At 41.7% G+C, this 22,260-nt stretch overlaps 1 protein-coding gene across 1 annotated transcript in view; it reads right to left on the bottom strand.

Moving 5' to 3' along the window:
- TMEM184C (transmembrane protein 184C) overlaps positions 1 to 21,693 on the bottom strand; it is a 48,784-nt gene extending 27,091 nt beyond the window's left edge. Inside the window, exons 1-6 of the mRNA XM_089670480.1 lie at positions 21,212 to 21,693; positions 10,554 to 10,684; positions 10,431 to 10,467; positions 8,452 to 8,657; positions 5,208 to 5,282; positions 4,362 to 4,455 (exon numbers count right to left, since the gene is read on the bottom strand). Of these exons, the coding sequence (XP_089526606.1) occupies positions 4,362 to 4,455; positions 5,208 to 5,282; positions 8,452 to 8,657; positions 10,431 to 10,467; positions 10,554 to 10,684; positions 21,212 to 21,328 (660 nt within the window). The 5' untranslated portion in view covers positions 21,329 to 21,693. The remainder of the gene's footprint in view (positions 1 to 4,361; positions 4,456 to 5,207; positions 5,283 to 8,451; positions 8,658 to 10,430; positions 10,468 to 10,553; positions 10,685 to 21,211) is intronic.
- Positions 21,694 to 22,260: the final 567 nt, after the last annotated feature.

The following is a 22,260-nucleotide window of genomic DNA, read 5'->3' on the forward strand; positions in this document are numbered from 1 at the left end:
AGCTCCCTCCAAAGATGTTCTATTGGATTTAGGTCTGGAGACTGGCTAGGCCACTCCAGAACCTTGATATGCTTCTTACGGAGCCACTCCTTGGTTATCCTGGCTGTGTGCTTCGGGTCGTTGTCATGTTGGAAGACCCAGCCACGACCCATCTTCAATGCTCTGACTGAGGGAAGGAGGTTGTTGCTCAAAATCTCACAATAAATGGCCCCATTCATCCTCTCCTTAATACAGTGCAGTTATCCTGTCCCCTTCAAAGAAAAGCGCCCCCAAAGCATGATGTTACCACCCCCATGCTTCACAGTAGGGATGGTGTTCTTGGGATGCAACTCATCCTTATTTTTCCTCCAAACACGACGAGTGAAGTTTAGACCAAAAAGTTCTACTTTGGTCTCATCTGACCACATGACTTTCTCCCATGCCTCCTCTGGATCATCCAGATGGTCATTGGCAAACTTCAGACGGGCCTGGACATGTGATGACTTGAGCAGGGGAACCTTCCGTGCAATGCATGATTTGAAACCATGACGGCGTAGTGTTCTACCGACAGTGACCTTTGAAACTGTGGTCCCAGCTCTCTTCATGTCATTGACCAGCTCCTCCCTTGTAGTTCTGGGCTGATTCCTCACCTTTCCTATCATCAGTGATACCCCACGAGGTGAGATCTTGCATGGAGCCCCAGTCCAAGGGAGACTGACAGTCTTCTTTAGCCTCTTCCATTTTCTAACAATTGCTCCAACAGTTGATCTATTTTCACCAAGCTGCTTGGCAATTGCCCTGTAGCCTTGTGGAGGTCCACAATTTTGTCTCTGGTGTCTTTTGACAGCTCTTTGATCTTGCCCATGGTAGTAGTTGGCGTCTGACTGACTGTGGGGTTGACAGGTGTCTTTAAAGAGCTCAGACAGGTGCTACTAAGTTAGATTAATGAGTGGAGTAGAGGTGGACTTTTTAAAGGCACAGTAACAGGTCTTTGAGAGCCAGAATTCTTGCTGTTTCTTAGGTGTTCAAATACTTCTGTTCAGCAATGCAAGACAAATTCTTTAAAAATCATACAATGTGATTTCCTGAATTTGTTTTTTAATTTCTGTCTCTCAGAGTGGGAATGCCCCTACAATGTGAATTTCAGACCCCTCCATGATTTCTAAGTGGGAGAACTTGCAAAATCGCAGGATGTTCAAATACTTCTGTTCCTCACTGTGCCACTGTCACATGCATGACATCACTATGGAGATCTCAGAGCCAAGATAATCATGTACTTGAACATATTCCTGGTATGTAGTATTGCTCCTGTGTTGTCGGGTGCAATATATAATTCCAGCTATTTTCAAAATGGTGAGGTTAAGGACATCCAATCTAATTCAGCTCTGCATTTATTAATACGTCATTAAATATATTGTTATATAAATGCAAGCAGTGAATTTAACCTGCCATTAGCATGCTGCACTCTCTGTACAACAAAGCTCAGACTAGAGATGGGAAGGCCTAGGAGAAAAATAAAAAACTATTTTCCGTTTTTTTTCCAAAGCCATTTTTGTTTTTTTTTTCCCGAAAAATTGGAAAAAAAAAAAAAAAAAAAAAAAAAAAAAAAAAGAAGTGTGGAGTATGTTCTTTTATAATGATAAATATTATATCTATACCATGGTATTCAAACTATAGAACGTTAACACCTTGATTAAAGATTCTGAGACTTTATGTAATATTCTCTCAGCTGAAGACAAGCAAATCTTGGAATACAATTCAAGAAACACTGTACTTCTCAATGCAGTTTTCAAACAAAATTAGTATATCTTTATATTCTTTAAAACAGGGGTCCTCAAACTTTTTAAACCGGGGGGCCAGTTCACAGACCTTCACACTGTTGGAGACAATGGTTTGAAAAGAATATGAACACATTTCTATGCACACTGCACATATCTTACTTGTAGGGCAAAAAAAAAAAAAACAGGAAAAAAACAATACAATATTTCAAATGCACTGTACACTGTAACGCACTGGACACCGCAATGCACTGTACTCTAATGCACTGGACACTGCAATACACTGTAATGCACTGGACACCGCAATGCACTGTACTCTAATGCACTGGACACTGCAATACACTGTAATGCACTGGACACCGCAATGCACTGTACTCTAATGCACTGGACACTGCAATACACTGTAATGCACTGGACACCGCAATGCACTGTACTCTTAACGCAGTGGACACTGAAATACACTGTACACTAACACACTGGACACCGCAATGCACTGGACTCTAACGCACTGGACACCAAAATGCACTGGATACTGTAATACACTGTACACTAACACACTAGAAAACCTCAATGCACTGTACACTAAAATACACTGTACACTAACGTACTGGACACCGCAATGCACTGTAAACTGTAAGACAATGAACTCCAAAATGCACTGTACACTGTAACGCACTGGACACCACCATGCACTGTACTCTGTAATGCACTGTACACTGTAACACACTGGACACCGCAAGGCACTGGACACCGTTAACATGCTGTACTCTGCAATGCACTGTACACTGATACACTGGACACCACAATACACTGTACCTGGTGCCTGGTGTGCTCTCCTCCACTCCTGTTGCTCCTCTGGCTGCAGCAGGTAAAATCTGGGGCTTCCAGGCTGCATCTCACTAAGTCCTCGCGCCCAAGGCCCCAGCGAGTAGCCTAGCTATTTCCCGGCCGGCACTAGTTTTGCCGTGGGCCTTAGTTTGAGGACCCCTGCTTTAAAACATCCTATTCATGTTCTCCACAATCACAGCATAATAAATACCTATAGTTTGGTCAGTAAATAGTTCTTTTTCATTAAAATGGTGAGACCATCATCTAGAGCAGTGTTTCTCAACCAGTGGTCCATGAGAGGTCACCAGGTGTTCCACAATAATCTGCCCATCCTTTACAAGCAGAAGATGGATAGAGTGCATCCCCATATAGTTGACAGTCAAACTGCAGAGCCAGAGTGGAAAACAACTTGCAACACTGTCCTGTGTTGATCCCAGCCAGTCCTTCTCTCCTGTCTGTCCCAGAAGACTCTGTGTAACATCACTCAGGAGAGAAGAGAGAGGAGGGCGGTGGGGATTAGCATTCCAGATACAATCCAGAAGCTTTCCTAAACTACTCTGCATGAGGAAGTTCGCTACAGACACCAGTATTATGCCCTCCAGTACTGTTTCCTCCTGTACTATGCTCTGCTCTACTGGCCCACTTATACCGCTCCCTTCCTACCCCCCTATACTGTTCTCTCCTGCCCCCCCCCCCTGTACTATTCCTTCTTGCCCCCCCACCTCCCCCCCCCCTATACAGTTCTCTCCTTGCCCCCCTGTACTATGCCCTTTTGGATCCCCTGTGTTCTGGCCTGCTGACCTCCTGTACACTGCTTATCTGAAGTATGACCCAGAATTGAGCATCTGTGCAAAAAAGCAAGCACACGTTTCACATTAAGGAGGTACATTTTAATATTTATCCTATTGTTTAATGCTGTAAGAAGAATTGTTGTTATATCGACATCTAGCTGATCACATCAATATTCCGTGAGCTGTACATATGAATATTATTTCAGGGGTTCCCAGCAATTGCAGACTTTATGTCAGGGGTTCCTCAAAAAGGTAAAAAGGGCAATTTCTGCTGAGAACAAAGCTGCAATTTGCAGTGTAAAAAAATGTTCAATTTGTAAAACTACTCCACACTAAAATGTTTACATTTTTCCAAAAAACTTCCTTTTTATAAAAAAAAATAAAATTTTTTTTTTCCCCATGGCTTCAAATATTCTGGAAATTTTACATCTCTAGCTCAGATTTGGGGACGGAGAAGCAGCATACAGAACTAACCAGTTTTGCTGCAGTACTCATTCAATGATAGGAGAAAAGATCAGAGTGACAGATGAGCTCATCAGTCTGCTGTTTCTCCTTTACTGTCCAATCACAGGCTGGGGGAGGCACAAATGCTGTAAGGGATATTTAACTACAGAAAAAGCAGATCTCCTGCCCTGCCAGACAGAGTTGGCAAGTCTCTATGAGGCAGACCTGTTAAAATCATAGGGCTGGATGGACAGAAAATTAAAAATCCTTTGTACAACTCCCTTACATGTAATTCATCTGTGTATTTAGTGGTTTTCCTGTAATTTTGCTTTATTATCCAAGCATGTTACTTCTGACCTAATAATGTAAAATAATGCAAAGTAAATAGCACAGGACCCAGTTCCCTCAGCTAGCCTTTTATGGAGCAATGAATAGTGATTTTACATTTTATCTACACATCACCAACAACAAAATGGCCAAACGATTGAAGAAAATTCTACTACAACTCAAAAAGCCATTTCTAGGCATAAATATGACTCACCACTTGCGACGCATTGTTGATTATAACCAAGTATGTCCATACATTTTTTAAGTTAAAGTCGCCTTCCCCATAGACGCCAGCCAACTGACAAATCCTGAAACATACAGAAGAGTAAAGAACTTTATCTCAATATCACATATTATTTTACATCTAAGCAATGCAACAGAACTCAAATCCCCCTGGCCTCAACATCAGAAACTAAATGGAACCAGGTTATCTGTGCTCTCCAGAAAAAGTATATCCATTGCCTGAGGCTGCCAAAGTGTTTGCTTGTTTTGGTGCGCTAAAGAACATACTAGAATTGATCATGCATTCTGTGAGCACAAAAAGGGAGAACAGACTGCTGTATTTTGCTACCTAAATCCAAAATCAGCAGCATTTTACTCAAAGCAATAGCCAGGGAGAGTAAGTATGGGGAGGAAAGTACTTGATGATGCTAGACATCCTCTAGCCAGATGAGGTAAGCTCTATCTGACTTGCTGCAGGCTCTAATGCACACTGCGTGAAGCTCCTAATTGGACAATGAAAGAGCAGCAGCCTGAATGATTAGGTTAATTCTCTGCTCACACTGCTCTCTCCTTGTCAGTTTTGTCCTTGTCAGCACATCTGCAAAAGGAATTCCTGATTGGGAGACTAGAGGGAAAGGCAAAGCTAAGAGCAAAATGGCTGCTGTAGTGTGTCTTTTATATTGGTCTCAAGTTTAGCTTTCAATTTATAGAATAGATCTGCTTTACTATGCCTGGTGTAGCTAATCCCTTAAAGTAAATCATAAGCACGTAAATGCTTCTCAACAGCTCACAGCATCATTCAGTGAACCCCCCCAAGAAATCAATTTGGCATACTTACAACGCAATTATAGTGGTGACGGGCCGAACCACTGTATACTGCAGCACACCCAATTTGCATCTAAACAGTAACACCCTGAAAGAGAATTCACACACCAGTCAGCTAGTTAGAAAAGGAACACTTTTTAATCAGTGTATAGCATCAAGTCAATTAAACTCCTGGGATATTGATCTGGTCAGTTAAGTAGCAGAGGGGGTTGTTAATTTCATTAACACCAAAGCAGCTGAAACTGATTAACAACAGGTGCACTAGATGGGCAACAATGAGACGACCCCAAAACAGTAATGGTTTTAAAGGTGGAGGCCACTGACATTTTATTCTCTACTCATCTTTTCTGTTTTCATTAGTTTTGCATTTGGCTAGGGTCAGTGTCACTACTGGTAGCATTAGGCAATACTTGGAGCCTCCAGAGGTTGCTCAGGCAGCACAGCTTCTCTATGATGGCACATCAATTAGTGCCATTGCCAAAAGGTTTGCTGTGTCTCCCAACACAGCCTCAAGAGTATGGAGGAGATTCCAGGAGATGGGCAGTTACTCTAAGAGAGCTGAACAGGGCTGTAGAAGGTCCTTACCTTAACCCATCAGCAGGACCGGTATCTGCTCCTTTGTGCAAGGGGGAACAGGATGAGCACTGCCAGAGCCATACAAAATGACCTCCAGTAGGCCACTGGTGTGAATGTCTCTGACCAAACAATCAGAAACAGACTTCATGAGGGTGGCCTGAGGGCCCGAAGTCCTCTAGTGGGCTCTAGGCTCACTGCCCAGCACCATAGAGCTCAATTGGCATTTGCCATTGAAAACCAGAATTGGCAGGTCTGCCACTCGCACCCTGTGCTTTTCACAGATGAGATCAGGTTCACCCTGAGCACATGTGACAGATGTGAAAGGGTCTGGAGAAGCCGTGGAGAACATTATGCTGCTTGTAACATTAAACGTTTTGGTGGTGGGTCAGTGATGGTCTGGGGAGGCATATTAATGGAAGGACACACAGACCTCTACAGGCTAGACAATAGCACCCTGACTGCCATTAGGTATCAGGATGAAATCCTTGGACCCACTGTCAGCCCCTATGCTGGTGGAGTGGGTCCTGGGTTCCTCCTGGTGCATGACAATGCCTGGCCTCATGTGGCGAGAGTATGCAGGCTGTTCCTGGAGGAATTGATATCATTGAATTGCCCCTACGCTCGCCTGACTTAAATTCAGTAGAACAGCTCTGGGATATCACGTTTCGGTCCATCTGACGCCGCCAGGTTGCACCTCAGACTATCCAGGAGCTCCGTGATGTCCTAGTCCAGATCAGGGAGGATATAGCCCAGGACACCATCTATCGTCTCAGAAGCATGCCCTGACATTGTCAGACATGCATACAAGCACATGGGGGCTATAAAAACTACTGAGTACCATTTTGAGTTGCTGTAATGAAATTTCAGCAAAATGAACTAGCCTACTGCATCATTTTTTCACTTTGATGTTGGTGGTGTCTTAATTCAGTCCTCTGTAAGTTTATCATTTTCATTTCCATCAAACGATGGGGCATCCTTACACATCCTAACACATTACTCAGTTCATATCAGTATAGATATCCAGCATGATATTTTTCCCCATTGAGATCTGATGTGTTTTCAAAGTGTTCCTTTAATTTTTTTGAGCAGTGTATATATATTTATTACACACACACGTTGTCTTAAATTAATGTGGAAGGATGATTTATATAATTAAGATACAGATAATCTGTTGTCTTATCTCATGAAGAAGATGGATGAGTGTATATTTATAAATGTATTTTCCCGCAGCAACTAGTCCAACAGTTCTTTTCCAGAAGATGCATTTAATCAGTTCAGCGACAATCCATAAAACAGACAAGGCAGATGACAGGGTACCCAGAATACTCATGCAATCATCAGAAACCCTCATAGGACCCACTTTCTCCTGTCACACTTTCTCCTGCCCCAACTTCTTCTGAACCAACTCAACCAAAAAAAACCTTCCCTAATATACACCTTTGCCCACTGACCAAAGTGTCAAGTAATCTGATTGGTAGGTTTTGTGAGCATGTTTGATCGTATGTGTCTAGATCTAGAACAGCTGTATGCATAGATTTTAATTAAAACTGCAATCTTCAACATCCTTGTACAAAGGTGGACAGGACACCCATGTTAAAATACTCTTCACCATAAACAAGTACGCTATGAATATTTAAGACCTTTCCAAATCTAATAAGACAAATTTGCATTTTAAAATGCTGGTAGATTTGCAAATAACCCACTCTGAAAACTCCCCCTGACTCTCCACATATTTATCCAAAAACAGGTTAACCCAACATAAGAAAGGTCAGTTGATTACCTCGTGCATAAATTAACATAGAAAGGAGTCCTTGAATATCCTTCTGGTCAATATCATGCATACACACATATATATACACACACACACACAGTATATATTTACAATATCCTACAACACACACACACTCAGTGTATAAATACTGTATCTTTGTTTTGTTTGCTGTTGGGTGCAGAAAACATATAGATCTGAGCGGATGTTTGCCCACCTGCAGGCTTCTGGCACGTCATAGGTCCAAGAAGGCTGCAGGGCCATTCAAAGTGGATTGCACTTGCACCATGGGAAGCCAGCTGTGAAGCTGAAGGAGTAACATACATCTTCCCTTCAGTAAACATGCCAGCGCTGGGGGCCTAAAGACCGGTGAATAAAGAACTGGCCCGGATGAGGACAGCACTGGATCCCTGAACAGGAAAAATCCTTTTTAAAAGGTTGTTGTGCCTATTATTGCTGTTTGAAACAGACTAAAATCAATAAAACATATCATTATAAAAGGCTGTAGTGTAAAATACTGTATGTAACTCAGCACTTCATAAGAAAACCACTAAGATCTGAGTGCTCCAGTGGCCATGTAGATGATCCATAGACAAAAAAAGAAAAAAAAAGTAGAATAATTTCTGAGGATACACGTAATTTTGAAGTGCTGAGATTCCAATCCAGCCTCTTAACTCTAAGCTTTGATTTGACTTTCTACAGAATGGAAAACAGAATTCACACTTTTTTTAAAAAGTGATCCAGTTGTCTTCAAACAATATTACTGCCTTGTGACCTGAATATGGCAGGTGTTTTGCTTCTGTGGCTCACAGAATTTCTTTTCAAATATGAACATGACAAAGGCAATGCATGCAACAGCCTAAAACAATCTGCATGTGTTTCTGATAGCAATTTATCTGGTTTGATTACTTACTCTCCCATAGGCCACGGAGGACAGCAGCACAGTGGAGGTAGATGTCTTTGCTGATCTTTAGCTTCAAGAACCAATGCTAAATTCGGACATCGATTTGTTAAATAGTTCAAGAGGAAGATCATGAAGTTATAGATGACATAGGCTTCATAGCATTCTCTACAGGTATCCACATATATTGCAATGTCAGGATACTTAAGAGCAACCCACTGTTGTATCATTGGTAGATAAATGACAGAGAGGAGGAATAAAAGCATATTCATTATTTGTAAACATTTACATTGCTGAAATACAAGCCTATTTATTACACATTTCAACAGAAAGTCATGTGATCAGACTGGGAAGTTTACATGAATACAATTGAATTACTTATCACTTGCCTGATGTCTCAGGCTCCTTTCACACGGGCGGACCGATCGTACCCTCCATTATCCTCTATGGAGAAGAAGATGTAAACAGACCTGTGTCCATCTACCCCCGCCTACATCTGATCCGATGCAATCTGCTGTAAACAGACAGATGGGGATCAGTCTCCGTACCCCTTCTGTCTAGCGGATAAGATAGAACAGGCGGTCCGTTTACATCTGACTGCCCATAGAGAAAAGTGGGATGCGTCTGTGTCCGCTTCGCATAAGACTAGCCATCCGCCTGCTCAGCAGGGATCAGTGAACAGATTCCCCGATAAGCAAGCAGACTCCTTGTAGAGTCTACCCTATTTGGAAGGGGCATAGGGGTTTGAAAAGATGGGTAGATGTGTCATTAAGAGCAGCGATTTGTGAAATATCTGCATTGATCAATAATTTCATGTGTCATGACCACTTAATAAAATTCTAATTCAGTCAGCAAATGGATGCATCAAATAATCCAAATGCTATGCTGAAGATTTCATGCTTGTCCACTCCCAGCTGCAGGCTACCCAAGAAGTCTGTCCTCTGCTCAACATGCAAACATTGTAGAAACATGGAAGTTGCACATCAAGACAAAAGCTGATATGGAGGTTTATTATTCGTCTGGTGCAAAATGACAAAATCACCTGAACCTCCACCCTCTACGATTAAGCAATGAGCCTAATCATAGGGTCTCAATATTGGCTTTAATCTTGAAATGCGGCTTCCCTTTTCTCTAAAATGTTTGCAAATGCATGCAGCACATATGTGATGTCGACTTTGTTCCCTTTTCTTCACAGTAAAAGGAATGACTGGCCACAGATTACCTCAAATAACTGAAAGTGCTATTTACTACATCTCTACATGGCCTGTCTTGAACAATGCCTGAACTGGAAGCATCGCTTACCCTTACCAGGTTGTAAATAGTCAACTCTTAGATTGTAAGCTCCAAGGAGCAGGGCCTGCCTATCCCTCTTGTATTGAACTGTATTGTTGCTGTATTGTCTCCCGTTATATTGTAAAGCGCTGAGCAAACTGTTGGCGCTATATAAATCCTGTATAATAATAATAATAATAATAACTGTATTAAAACTTGCCCACTTATTCCTAACAGAACTTATTGACATATATAAGACGTCATATCTATCTACAATAGCAGTTCTGGAAGATAGGTTTCTGCATGCCTCGCTTTTGCTAATATAGGCTGGTATGCATTTCAGTTGAGTGTCCATTATCTGGTCTTTTTTTGCTTAGTTCAGCTGACGCATTGCATAAAGTTTACTAAATCCTTGGGGAGTAGTAGATGTCACACTTCACACGTACTTAGATTCAGAGCCAAGTTAAAAGCCTTAAGATGTTTATTTACTATAAGCATACTAATTCGGCCTGGGTAGAACCACAGGCAAAGAGCCCAAGAAAACTCATTGGAAAAAGTGTAAAAAAAAAAAAGCCCACATCTATGAAACAAGAGAAAAAAAAATTATAGAATTTTGGCCAATGCACATTCAAATGAACAAAACTGAATATTATTAATTTAAAGGAATGTTTGGTACTTGCTGATAACAAAATACTTGAACAAAATGAAACAATACTTACACTGTCTACACTGTAAATGGGCACCATCCATAGAATTCTGACAAAGAGAAAAACAAGAAAACTAAGAAGAATACAACTATGTTTAAAACTGGTTTGCAACCTAGGACAAAAACTACAAAGTACCTTATAATTGGTTTCTGCAATTCAGGCTGAGTATAATGAACTAAATGCTGTAAGATTCCCCAAAGAGAGATTGGTATGGTCATAAGTACGAAAATACCAGCAATAAACCAAGCCTTGGTGTGAACTCCAACCTGGAACAGAGCAAAGTAAACATTTATGATTTAGAATGAAAATGAAATCAATGTCCTTAGTTTATACTAACAAACGTGAAGTAAACTTAACTTTAGTCTTTACCACTTGGTCTAGTTACAAAAAGTGCTTGCTCATACTTTACTCTCTACCTTGTTCATTTACAAGAGGTGATTGCCTGTTCTGTTTCAGAGAAGATGTATGTGCTGAGGGTAACAGGCAATTCCAGACTAAAAACAGCTATTTATCTGTTAACTCTATTTCCAGGAATCTTCCAGGAGAGCTTACGAGACAGAGGGTCCACCCACCTAAACAGGAAGAACATGACCTACATACTATAAAATGCCTGGTCAAGCCCTCAGTCCCTCAGTTATAAGCAATTACTGAAGACCTCAGAAACCTTACTACACCCCAAGAGAATAATCCAAATTAAGCAAATATAACAGGACAAGAAATAAGGGACGGAATTACCATTGTCCTGGAAGATTCCTGGAAATAAGGTTAATAGGTATAGAACACCATTTTCCCAAGTCATCTTCCAGGACAGCTTACGAGAGGACTTGCTAGAAATACCTGTTGGGGGGGGGGGGGGGCGGGGGGTTTAAGAACAGCCTGGAGTACCTTCCTCCTGAAAGCTTAATGACAGATGGAAAGGAGGTCCAGACCGTAGTGATGAACAAATGTCTGAAAACTAGTCCAAATGTCAGCTTTGCAGATCTGCTCAGAGATGTGGCTTCCTTTTCTGCCCAAGACTTGGCCATAGCCCTTGTGGAATGAGCCTGTATTCCTGTTGGTGGCATAAGAGAGCAAGCTCAGTTAGCTTCCTTTATAGCTCTCCACATCCATCTTGCAATCACATTTTTTGAGGCCCTAGCTGCCTTTCTAGGTCTGGAAAATAGCATGAACATACTGGTTGTTGTCCTCCAAACTCTAGTACTTTCAATGTAACCCAGTAAACATCTCTCGACATCTATCTTGTTGAACTAAGACTCCTTTGTGTTTGAAGGAGTCCCACAAAAAGAGGGGCTTTTGACTTCTCTGCGACCTGTAAAGGACCGATGCAACCTTTGGTAGAAAGAGACAAAATATCTGGCAGGATAGTACAGTATGGTTCAAAAATTAAAAAGGCCTGTATTTCATTGACTTATGGCCAAGACCAGAGAAACCAAGAGCACTGTTTTTATTGTCAACATTCTTAAACAGTATTCTTTTCTAGGGGTTTGAAAGGTTCTACATTTTGTATCTTTAACTGCAACAGTATCAGGAACCTCTTTACTAAAGGTTCTTCCACCAACCACATTTATAAAAAGTTGGAAAGAATGGCTACTTGTGCCCTAAGGGTACCATTTGCCAAACTGAGATCTGCTCCATCCTGGAGAAACTAAAGTACCACTGGACCGATTGAACCCTCCAGTCATTTGTTAGATCTCCTCCAAAACAAGAAATTGCTTCCATACATTTTTATAAATGATGTATGTGTAATGCTTCCTGCTGTCTATAATTGCATTTATCACTCTGCAAGACAAATTATTTTTTTTTCAAGATGTCCCTTTTGGAAACCAAGCAGTGAGTGATAATCTGTCTACTGACTGGTGTGTTGCAGAATCTGGTGTATATGGTCCATGGTTCTGCTATGCTCAGCCTGCATAGATTCATAAACCATGTCCTTTTTGGCCAAAAAGGAGTCATAGAAATGATCTTCAACTTGGATATTTTTATCTTCTGTATTTTTCTCGGGACCAAGGGGAATGGTGAAAAAGCATACATCAGACTGCTGTTACAGGGATGCACTAGGGCATCTATTCCCAGGCTCCTTAGGTCTCTCTGCAAGGAGAAATAGTTGTCCACTTTTTGTTTTCTGTGGAAGCAAAAAGATCCACCTCCACCCCATTTGCTCGTGATCTGTGTGAAAACTTCTTGGTTTAAAATCCATTCCATATGCATTATACGCTTCCAGAGAGGAAGTCTGCCAGAAAATGTTATTCCCCTTTCAGGTGAATTGCCGTAATAGACAAAAAATATTTTCCTCAGCCCAATCGATCTTGTTGTGACCAGAGATGGCCTTCCTGTAGATTCTCTAAGAGCAACCCCCATTTGACTGATTATTTCACTAATTTCAGAATGGCAAACACTTTGTCCAGGGATTCCTGTTTCTATCCCAAATCAAGTGGTCAAGATTTTGGAGTGTTCTCGTGTGTAGGTGCTCCCACTGTACCCCAGGGATTGCAGCCGTCATTAGGCCTAAGAGCCTCATAATCTTTCAGGTAGATGAAGTTGAACTTAGGAGCAGGTTGCAGGCATCCGGTGTCAGTTTCTGTTATTTGTTCACTGTGAGGAAGACTTTGTCTTCATTGAATCTATAGCATAGCCTAAAAAGATCACCCTTTGCACAGGGAGTGGATGCGATTTTTCCAGGTTGATTGGCCTGCCTATGCTTTGCAAAATCTGAGTTTTGGTGTGTCTGCTGAAAAGTAGCAGATTGTCCAAGTAAGGGATAATTTCTATTACTTTTGACCTTAAATCTTGAAGTGCCTCCACCAACACCTAGGTGAAGTTCCGGGGGGTGGATGCTAACCTCAAAGGAAGGGCATTGAATTACTGTTCACTTTGGACCCTTTACTGAAAACCTGAGGAGCTCCTTGAACGACTCTCTGATAGTGATGTGAATGTATGCTTCCTCTAGTCTAGTGTACTCTTGTATACTCCTGGTGACAACAAGTCCTTTGTGAAGTATATCGACTCCATTCTAAATTTCTTGTGTCTCACCACCTTGTTTAATCGTTTTAGATTCAAAGTGAAGCAAAATTTCTCCAAAGGTTTTCTTCTTAAGAAAATGTGAGAAAAGAATCCCTTGTTCCTCTCTCCTGCCAGGATAAGACAGATCAGTCTTTGTTGCAGCAACCTTGGCAATCTTCTTCCCACTTGGCTTCCTGAATCATTGGGATTTATCAGTGGGTTTGGAAGGGTTGAAAAGGAAACACCTTTTCTTGTAAGACCAGGATTTTTTCTGCTCTTGTCTTGTCGCATCCTTCTGATAAGTTTGAAGGGGCAAATATTCTTCTTGTTCTGCGGTTTCTTGGGGACTGAAAACCTTATTACCTGTCTGTTGCACTTTCCAGATATGAAAATTCTGTCCCAAATAGATCACCTGCAAAAGGGAACCCACAGAATTTTGATTTGGAAGCTGGGTCACATGACCATGTTTTAAGCCAGATAGCCCTCAGGGCTGAGTTGACAAGAGCTGTGGTCTTTGCCATGAATTTGATTGATTTTGTGGAAGCATCTGCTATATAGACCACAGCCTTATTTAGAACTGGTAAGGATTTGAATATTTACCCCACAGGGGTCCCTTCTTCTAGATGTGAATGCAGCTGCCTGAGCCGTAAGTCTAATGTCCAGGCCACACAGGTGGTGGTTAGTGCCAGCCTGAAATTAACAGTGCTTGCCTCCCATGCCCTCTTCGAGTATCCTTCAGATTTTTTATCTACTGGGTCTTTCAGGGTGTCCGCATCCTCAAATGATAGATCTGTCTTCTTTGACACTTTGGAGAGAGATACCTGGGACACTTGTCCCACAAGTTAGCATCTTCCTTCTTAAAGGAGAATCTTCTTTTAAATTAGAAGGGAAAAAAACATCAGTTTTTCCAGCTTCTTCTATTGCCTTAAAATGGTTTAAGGTGGAATGCACCAGGAAAGTTTGTTTCGACTTCCTCTTTTTCCTCAAATCCTCGCATGCCATGAATAGCCTTTAGCAATTCCTCAGTTTCTTCTGTGGGTAAATAATATTTTTGTGTCCTACATTCTTTATTCTCTTTGAGCTCCCCCTCCTTTGCTTTTGAATCCAAAGATAAACTAGCGTAATATTCCAATGCTGCCACAGAGCCCTGTTCTTCACTGACTACCTTGGCCACCTGCACAGCTACCACTGACACCTCACTAGAGGTACTAGGGAGTGGGTTCTGCATAGAGAACTCTAGCAGGAGGGAAAAGAGGAAATGAAAGGACTGTATGTGCCATCTCCTCTCTTATGGAGGTTTATTTACTAAAAATAGAGTACAAAATCTGGTGCAGCTCTGCGTAGAAACCAATCAGCTTCCAGATTATATTGCTAAAGCTTAATTGAACAAGCTGAAGTTAGATGTTGATTGGCTACAATGCACAGCTGCACCAGATTCTGAGTGCACCAGCTTTAGGAAATCTCTCCCATACTGTCCATAAAACCTTAAAAGAGACCTGTAGCTTCATTTGTTTTATTAGTCTGTGCAATCCTGGCATAGTGGTTTCTTTCAGGAAGCAGAAAGTTTACTCTTGCTTGATCTATTTCTTCCCAGATTTTGGCCTACAAAATAGGGCAATCCTCCATCAGACATATGCAGATCATACAATTAAAAAAAAAAAAAAAAAAAAAAAGAAGACATATGCAGAACCCCATTTTTTTTTCTTAAAGCACTAGATCAATGCTTTTTTTTTATCCAATGCTTTACATTGCAGAGGAGAGATGTGGGGTCTTATTGACCCCATTTCTCTCCATAAAGAGGACCTGTCACAAATTATTTCTATTACAAGGGATGCATGCATCGCTTGTGATAAGAAAAGTGATTCAAATTTTTTTCAAAGGAAAACAGTGCAAAAAAACAAAAAAAAAACATTAAATCATTTTTTTTTTTTAAGGTTTAAAGGTGCCCCCGTTCCCCTGTGCTCGCATATAGTGGTGAACGCATAAATAGGCCATGCCCACATATGTAAATTGTGTTCAAACCACACGTGAGGTGTCGCCACGAACGTCGGAGCAAGAACAATAATTCTCGCACTAGATCTCCTCTGTAATTTTACACAGCTAACCTGTAGAAATTTTTAAAGCATCACCCATGGAGATTTTTAAGTACCGCAGTTTCAAGCCATTCCACAAGCGTGCACAATTTTAAAGCGTGACATGTTGAGTATCTGTTTACTCGCCATAACATTCTCTTTCATATTTTACAAAACAATTGGGGTATATATTTTTTTAATCAAAGTGTATTTTTTTCCAAAAAATATATATTCATTTTTAAAAACTGGGCATTTCGGTTTTCGGCCAAGTGCATTTTGAATTTTCGGTTTTGGCACCAGAATTTTCATTTCGGTGCACCACTACCCCAAAAATCACAAAGGTGCAACCCCTAAACCCTAAAGAAAAAAAATAGCGTGCGACCTCTCCACACCATTTAATACAGTAAATACTGCCCATCACCTCAGTACAAAGGACCCTACTCTGCGCCATCTCCCCTGATTGGGAAGTAGAAAAACACAGGGCCAAGCTCCTTAACTTTTCCTACCTTGGGAACTGGCCTGTGTGCTCTGCCAGTTCTGCCACCTCCATCATGCAAGCAGACTTTTTGCATTGTAAGGCTCAGCTGACTCAAACTGCTAATGCTTTACCTCCCTGGTCCTCGTCCGTCTGTGAGGGTTCCCAGTATAATGCTGTGGATTTAAACACTCGCCATAAACGGTTTATCTGCCACTAGCCAGGAATCCTGGCCACATCCTCTCAGCCCTGGCTTTAAAATGTGCCCCCCCCCCACTATCTTGGATGCGGGTCAGCACAAGTGTCCAGCTCCCATCAGTACACTTCTGCCAGAAATGGTGTCCCTTGCCAGGACTCTCTTGGCTGCCCAATCCTGAAAGCCGCCAATGGATGGATACAATATGGCCAGGTAGCCCTTAGAAAAGAGGCACACACAAGATAGAGCCCCCCCAGAGTGGTCTCGCCCGCACAGTCCAGTTGCTCCCCCCCCAGTTCCTGGAAGGAACCGCAGACAAATTATGGGTGTACCAGGAAAGGCTGTACCTGGGAGGCCCCTGCCACTGGCATGACAGCCTGCAAGAAAAAAAAAAAAAACAAGTAAGGTGATCCTGTCTGGCTTGAGGAAACACATTAAACTGAGGGTTTGACCAGCTTTTTTATTTTTAATGTGTGGATCATGTGTTTCCTGTTTAGGTGGATGGAGCCTCTCCCTTGTACACTGTCCTGGAAGTTGACTTTGAAAAAATATTTAAAGTTTTTCCTTTTTTTTGTGCATTTTAATATTTTACTGTATGTTCTTAATTAAGTCATCATGTGGGGATCTAGGTTCAATTTTTCATTGCTTCCTCTGCCTCTTTTTTTTTTTTAATTATCTTTCCTTTATAGTCAAGCCAGGAATAAAACTTTTCGTTTAAGTGATACACTCACACAATGAACATTGAGGGCTAGCCAGTTCACTTATATTGGGAACCTTGGACACTTAAATGCTATAGAACACAATCTGACTACAAAAAGAAATTACAGCTTGTATGTTACAGCACTCTAATCTGACCATGAAAAATGTACGCCAGTGTATGATATTGGGACACATTCAAAAAAGCCTTTAACCACTTCCAGTCCAAGCCAATTCCAACATTCCTCTCCTACATGTAAAAAACATATTTTAATCACTTTTATTGCTATCAAAAGGAATATAAACATCCCTTGTGATAGCATGGGCCATGACAGGTCCTCTTTTTGGAGAGATCTGGAGTCTATTAGACCCCAGATCATTCTCCTCTGGCCTCCAAAGCATCAGATCAAACCGAGATTGGTGTGATCTGTAGTTTGTTCAAGCCGCTAATGGCTTGCTTATGTGAGACCAAAATCGGAGGTAACGAAATCCTCTACTACTGCCACTGTAAGGACCAGTCACTATGGCAGCCACAGATTCTTAAAGATCTCTCACCAATTCCCAGCACACGGCAGGGGGTGGATTAAAAAGCTGCTTTTGGACTGCCCACTGCCATGACCCAACAAACAACAGCCAGACGGACCTGCTGGGAAACTATTCTCTTGGTTCCCCAACAATTTCCACCCACCTCTACTAAAAAACCCTTTGCCCATGCAGCTGTCAGTGTGATGGTTGCAGTGGACAGGGAGGGAATGCACTGGGAAAGGAGTGCCTAGAGTCACATACCTGTCTGTGAGCACACAAACACAAACACTTTCGGCACAGTGGACAACAGAATTCTAAAGGAGGTCTACAACCTCCACAGATTGTGTAATAAGCACACTTATCCTGTAACATTTTTCCTAGTTAAAGGCAATTGTTGGCAAATACAAAGAGAACAAAAAGGGTGCATCATCAGAGCAAAGCTAGCCAATGTCACATCTCTTCCGAAATACACCTATGACTGTGCACACACCCTTAAACCTCCCTGAAGGGTGAAGGACCAATGCAACAACATCCAGGAGTAACACATCAACAATAACTGTATAGTATAGTAATGAATGTAGTGTAGCAGAAAGTTCTCACATAGTTTGAGGAACACATACATCTCTCTCACCTCACAAAATCCCATACAATTGTACACTGCGATGATGTTCCTCAATATTTCATCAGGAAAACTCCTTTATAACCATAAATAATTCTATGCACAAATGAACATTAATTATTAAGTCCAACTACAGTGCTAATACAAAAGTACTCTTGTGCTGTAAATATACACTCCCCGGCCACTTTATTAGGTACACCTGTACAACTGCTTGGTAACACAAATTGCTGATCATCCAATTATATGGCAGCAACTAAATGCATTTAGGCATCTAAACGTGGTGAAGACAACTTTCTGAAGTTCAAACTGAGCATCAGAATGAGGAAGAACGTGGATTTAAGTGACTTTGAACATGGTATTGTTGTTGGTGCCAGGCAGGCTGGTCTGAGTATTTCAAAAACTGCTGATTTACTGGGATTTTCAATCACAACCATCTCTAGGGAAATTGAAACTCATCAGACCAGGAAACGTTTTTCCAATCTTCAATTGTCCAATTTTGGTGAGCCTGTGTCCGTTTCCTGTTCTTAGCTGACAGGAGTGTCGCCCAGTGTGGTCTTCTGCTGTTGTGCATTCAGTATTGGTATTCTGCATATCTTGGTTGTAATGAGTGGTTATTTGAGTTACTGTTGTCTTTCTATCACCTCAAATTAGTCTGCCCATTCTCCTCTGACATCAACAAGGCATTTTCGCCCACACAACTACTGCTCACTGGATATTTTCTTTTGCGGACCATTCTCTGAAAACCCGAGATGGTTGTGCATGAAAATCCCAGTAGATCAGCAGTTTTTGAAATACTCAGACCAGCCCATCTGCCACCAACAACCATGCCATGTTCAAAGTCACTTAAATTCCCTTTCTTCCCCACTCTGATGCTCGGTTTGAACTTCAGCAAGTCATCTTCACCACGTCTACCTGCCTAAATGCATTGAGTTGCTGCCATGTGATTGGCTGATTAGCAATTTGTGTTACCAAGCAGTTGAACAGGTGTACCTAATAAAGTGGCCAGTAAGTGTGCTCTACCTCAGTGCTCAAAATACGCTAACCTCTGGGACTGACCCATAAAGTCTCTTTTATAGGTCTATTGTGCGCTTTCCCATTTAAGGGGTCTCAACAGTGCTGGTTCCTTCCTCATATCCTCCATTATTTGGTAATGGTATGCACTCTCTTTAAGCCCTGGTTCACACTGATGCAAATTGTGATGCGATTTGATCATTCAAATTGCATGACAAATCGCATCCAATGATAGGCAATGGAACTGTTCTAATTGGTGCGACTCTGACTTCATCGGAGTCGCACCAATTAGAAAAGTAGTTCCTGCACTACTTAAAGTGAAGTTGCACAATTTCAAAGTCGAATTCAGTGTGAACCTAACTAATGTTAACTAAAGCTCCTACGTTCTCCAGCAAAACATCCATCAGACTCAGACATCAAAGTAAAGAAATAGGTTTTATAGTGCTTTCTGCATATATATACCTTTTATGAAAATAAATTAAAAACACTCACTTGGTTCTATGTACTATATGTGTGCACTACAATTTAACAGCATGCATATCCCCTTAAGAAATAGAAGGATGATGAGCAGCACGGCTTAGCCGTAACAAAACGAGAAAGAAAAATAACGCAGCCACCGCATTAAGGGATTGGTAATCTGCAATATATTAATTTTTGGGTTTAATATTGCTTTAACCCATTTCCACACAGCCCTGACATCCCTTTAACTGGGCTAAAATACCTAGGGGATGAGAAGGGCTGCCTGATCATATGATCGCTGTTACAGTGGTCACATGATTGGAAGCTAATCCCAGCGGCTCCTGATCATTACCAAAGACTGGGAGTTGTCTCTGACAGCTCGGTCTCTGTGCTGGGAGCATGCAGTGCACACATTCTCAGCACAGAAACCTGCCCATGGATGCATGTGTGCAGCATGTGAGATAGGTAGTAAGAGGTTAAGCTTTACATAGACTTCAACCACTTGCTACCTGCCCACAGAACATTTACTGGTATGTCGCATGTGCACTAGCGTGCCTCCTGGGGTATGCAAAAGCGCAAACCCATGAACGCTGTGTTCTGCAGACACAGTGGATCACGGTGCTCAGTATCCGGCTGCTTTGAGTGGCTGGGGTATTATGTAATCGCTATGACCAATGATGATAATCACATGATATTTATGTAAGCAAATTGTCATGAATGGGTTTCTATTCATGACAGCTTGATTACTTTTATGATGCTGTGATTGGGCCACAGCTATCACATGGTACCTGGATACCTGTACCATGTAACTAGCTGTAGCAATCACAGCATGTCAACAGTAACTATGCTGTCATGAATGAAATCCATTCATGACAGGTAAAACTATTGTGCATAACAGTGAACTTCATCATTATAAGCAATAACAGTGTAAACATAAAATCCGTGATACACCCTAGAGTAGTATGAAGACACTATGGTGACACAGAACTACTCTGATGAAAGTATGTAAAAAGAAAAAATTAAAAAAAGAAGAAACCAAAGTTCTTTTGATGACACTGTACTGCACTGGTGACAGTATGTAAAAACAAATTGAGAAAAAAGAATAAAATAAAAAAAAACTTTAATTTTTTAATTTTCAAAAAAATTTTGACAAAAAAATACAATTTCAAAAACCTGGTCATGCCTCTTACCAAACTTTGGACTGTCTACTTTCCAAAAAGGGGTCATTTGGGGGGATTTGTACTGTCCTGGCATGTTAGGGCCCCAATAAATGACATCAGAATTGATCAATTTTTAAATCCATAAATTGTAGACTCCCTAACTTTCCCGAAAACGAAATAATATACACTGATTTGGGCTATTTTTTACCAAAGAAATGTAGCGGAATATATTGTGGCCTAACTTTACAAAGAAAGATTATTTATTTTGCAAAATTGTATAACCAAAACTAAGAAAAACGAGTTTTAATTTTCTGTATTTTTTCATATACTGTATATATATATATATATATAAAATAAATAAAAAGTGGTGAATAAATACCACCAAAAGCAAGCTCTATTTTTGTGAAAAAAATGATGTCATTCGGGTACAATGTTGCATGACCGCACAATTGCCAATTACAGTAGCACAGTGCTGAGTAGCTATAAATGCCCCGGTCATGAAGGGGGTACAACGTTCCGGAGATCAGGTGGTTTACCTTCATCCAGTGTGTGTGTGTGACATTGTATAGGTCAGGCTCACCTGCATTTTCTGTAACTCCCAAACACATATTGGAATGGCCACCAGAAGTCCCACAACGTACAGCACAACCACCAGCGGGCGGATCCATCTTCTCCAGTTCCCACAGGTACAGGGCATATTGAACGATGGGCAGATCCTGTGTTCTATCAGATGAAGCTACTTGTGGATGCCCTGGGGGTTACAGCATGTTCTGGCCATGTGGAGAGAGCAGCAGGGTGGGTGATGCTGTGGACACACGATGGTGTGACTCTAGAGATCTGACATAGGTACCACCAGCCTAGATCTCAGCCCCTGCCCAGGTAACCTGCATTTCACACACACAGTGCATCAGGGGTGTGCCCTCCACCTACATTCATCACATGCCTGATCACCTGTGCATGAGGCACAACTCAGGTATGAGCACAGGGCACCTAGCACCACCCCTCCGCCTCCCCTACACCAACACCGGCTGTCACCACCATCCCCTGCAACAAAACAATACACTTCCGGCTTCTGGAACACAGCCCGCCCACATTACTTCGCTAACTCCGGAGCGCGCCATGCCATTGGCTCAGCCTCGGATCAGTCAGCTATCATTACCGCCTCTTGCAATAAACAGCCTAGATTGGCTGACAGAAGAGGGTGGGTATTGTTGGGCTGAGGTAATGACCTCGTGATTATGTCACATGATGAGGAGTGGATAACGATGGGAAGGAATGACGTAGTCACATGACGTGCATGGGGCTAACGTTGCTTCCTGTCAGGGAGGGGCTTTGCTCTCCTGCTATAGTAAACCTCGGCTAACAGAGATATGAGGGTTGTCATGACTGACCACCTGCGAGAAGTGCTGGCTGTCTGCTAGAATACAGACAGGTCTCCGTATATCAGTGTTTTTTCTGGGACAGAAGCAGACAGCTGAAGTTTGAGCATGTGTAAGCTGTAGAAGAAAAATGAGTAGCATTGCAGCTTACCAGTCCTTTCATTTCAAGTCTGCTTGTTTTGTTTCCTTTATTACAACCTGGTAATCCTACCATTACCACACTTCCTGTATCCGGGTGACAACCATACAA

The sequence above is a fragment of the Staurois parvus genome, unplaced genomic scaffold (genome assembly GCF_062004578.1).
Source record: "Staurois parvus isolate SC_StPar_1 unplaced genomic scaffold, SC_StPar_1.0 ptg000090l, whole genome shotgun sequence".
NCBI lineage: Eukaryota > Metazoa > Chordata > Amphibia > Anura > Ranidae > Staurois > Staurois parvus.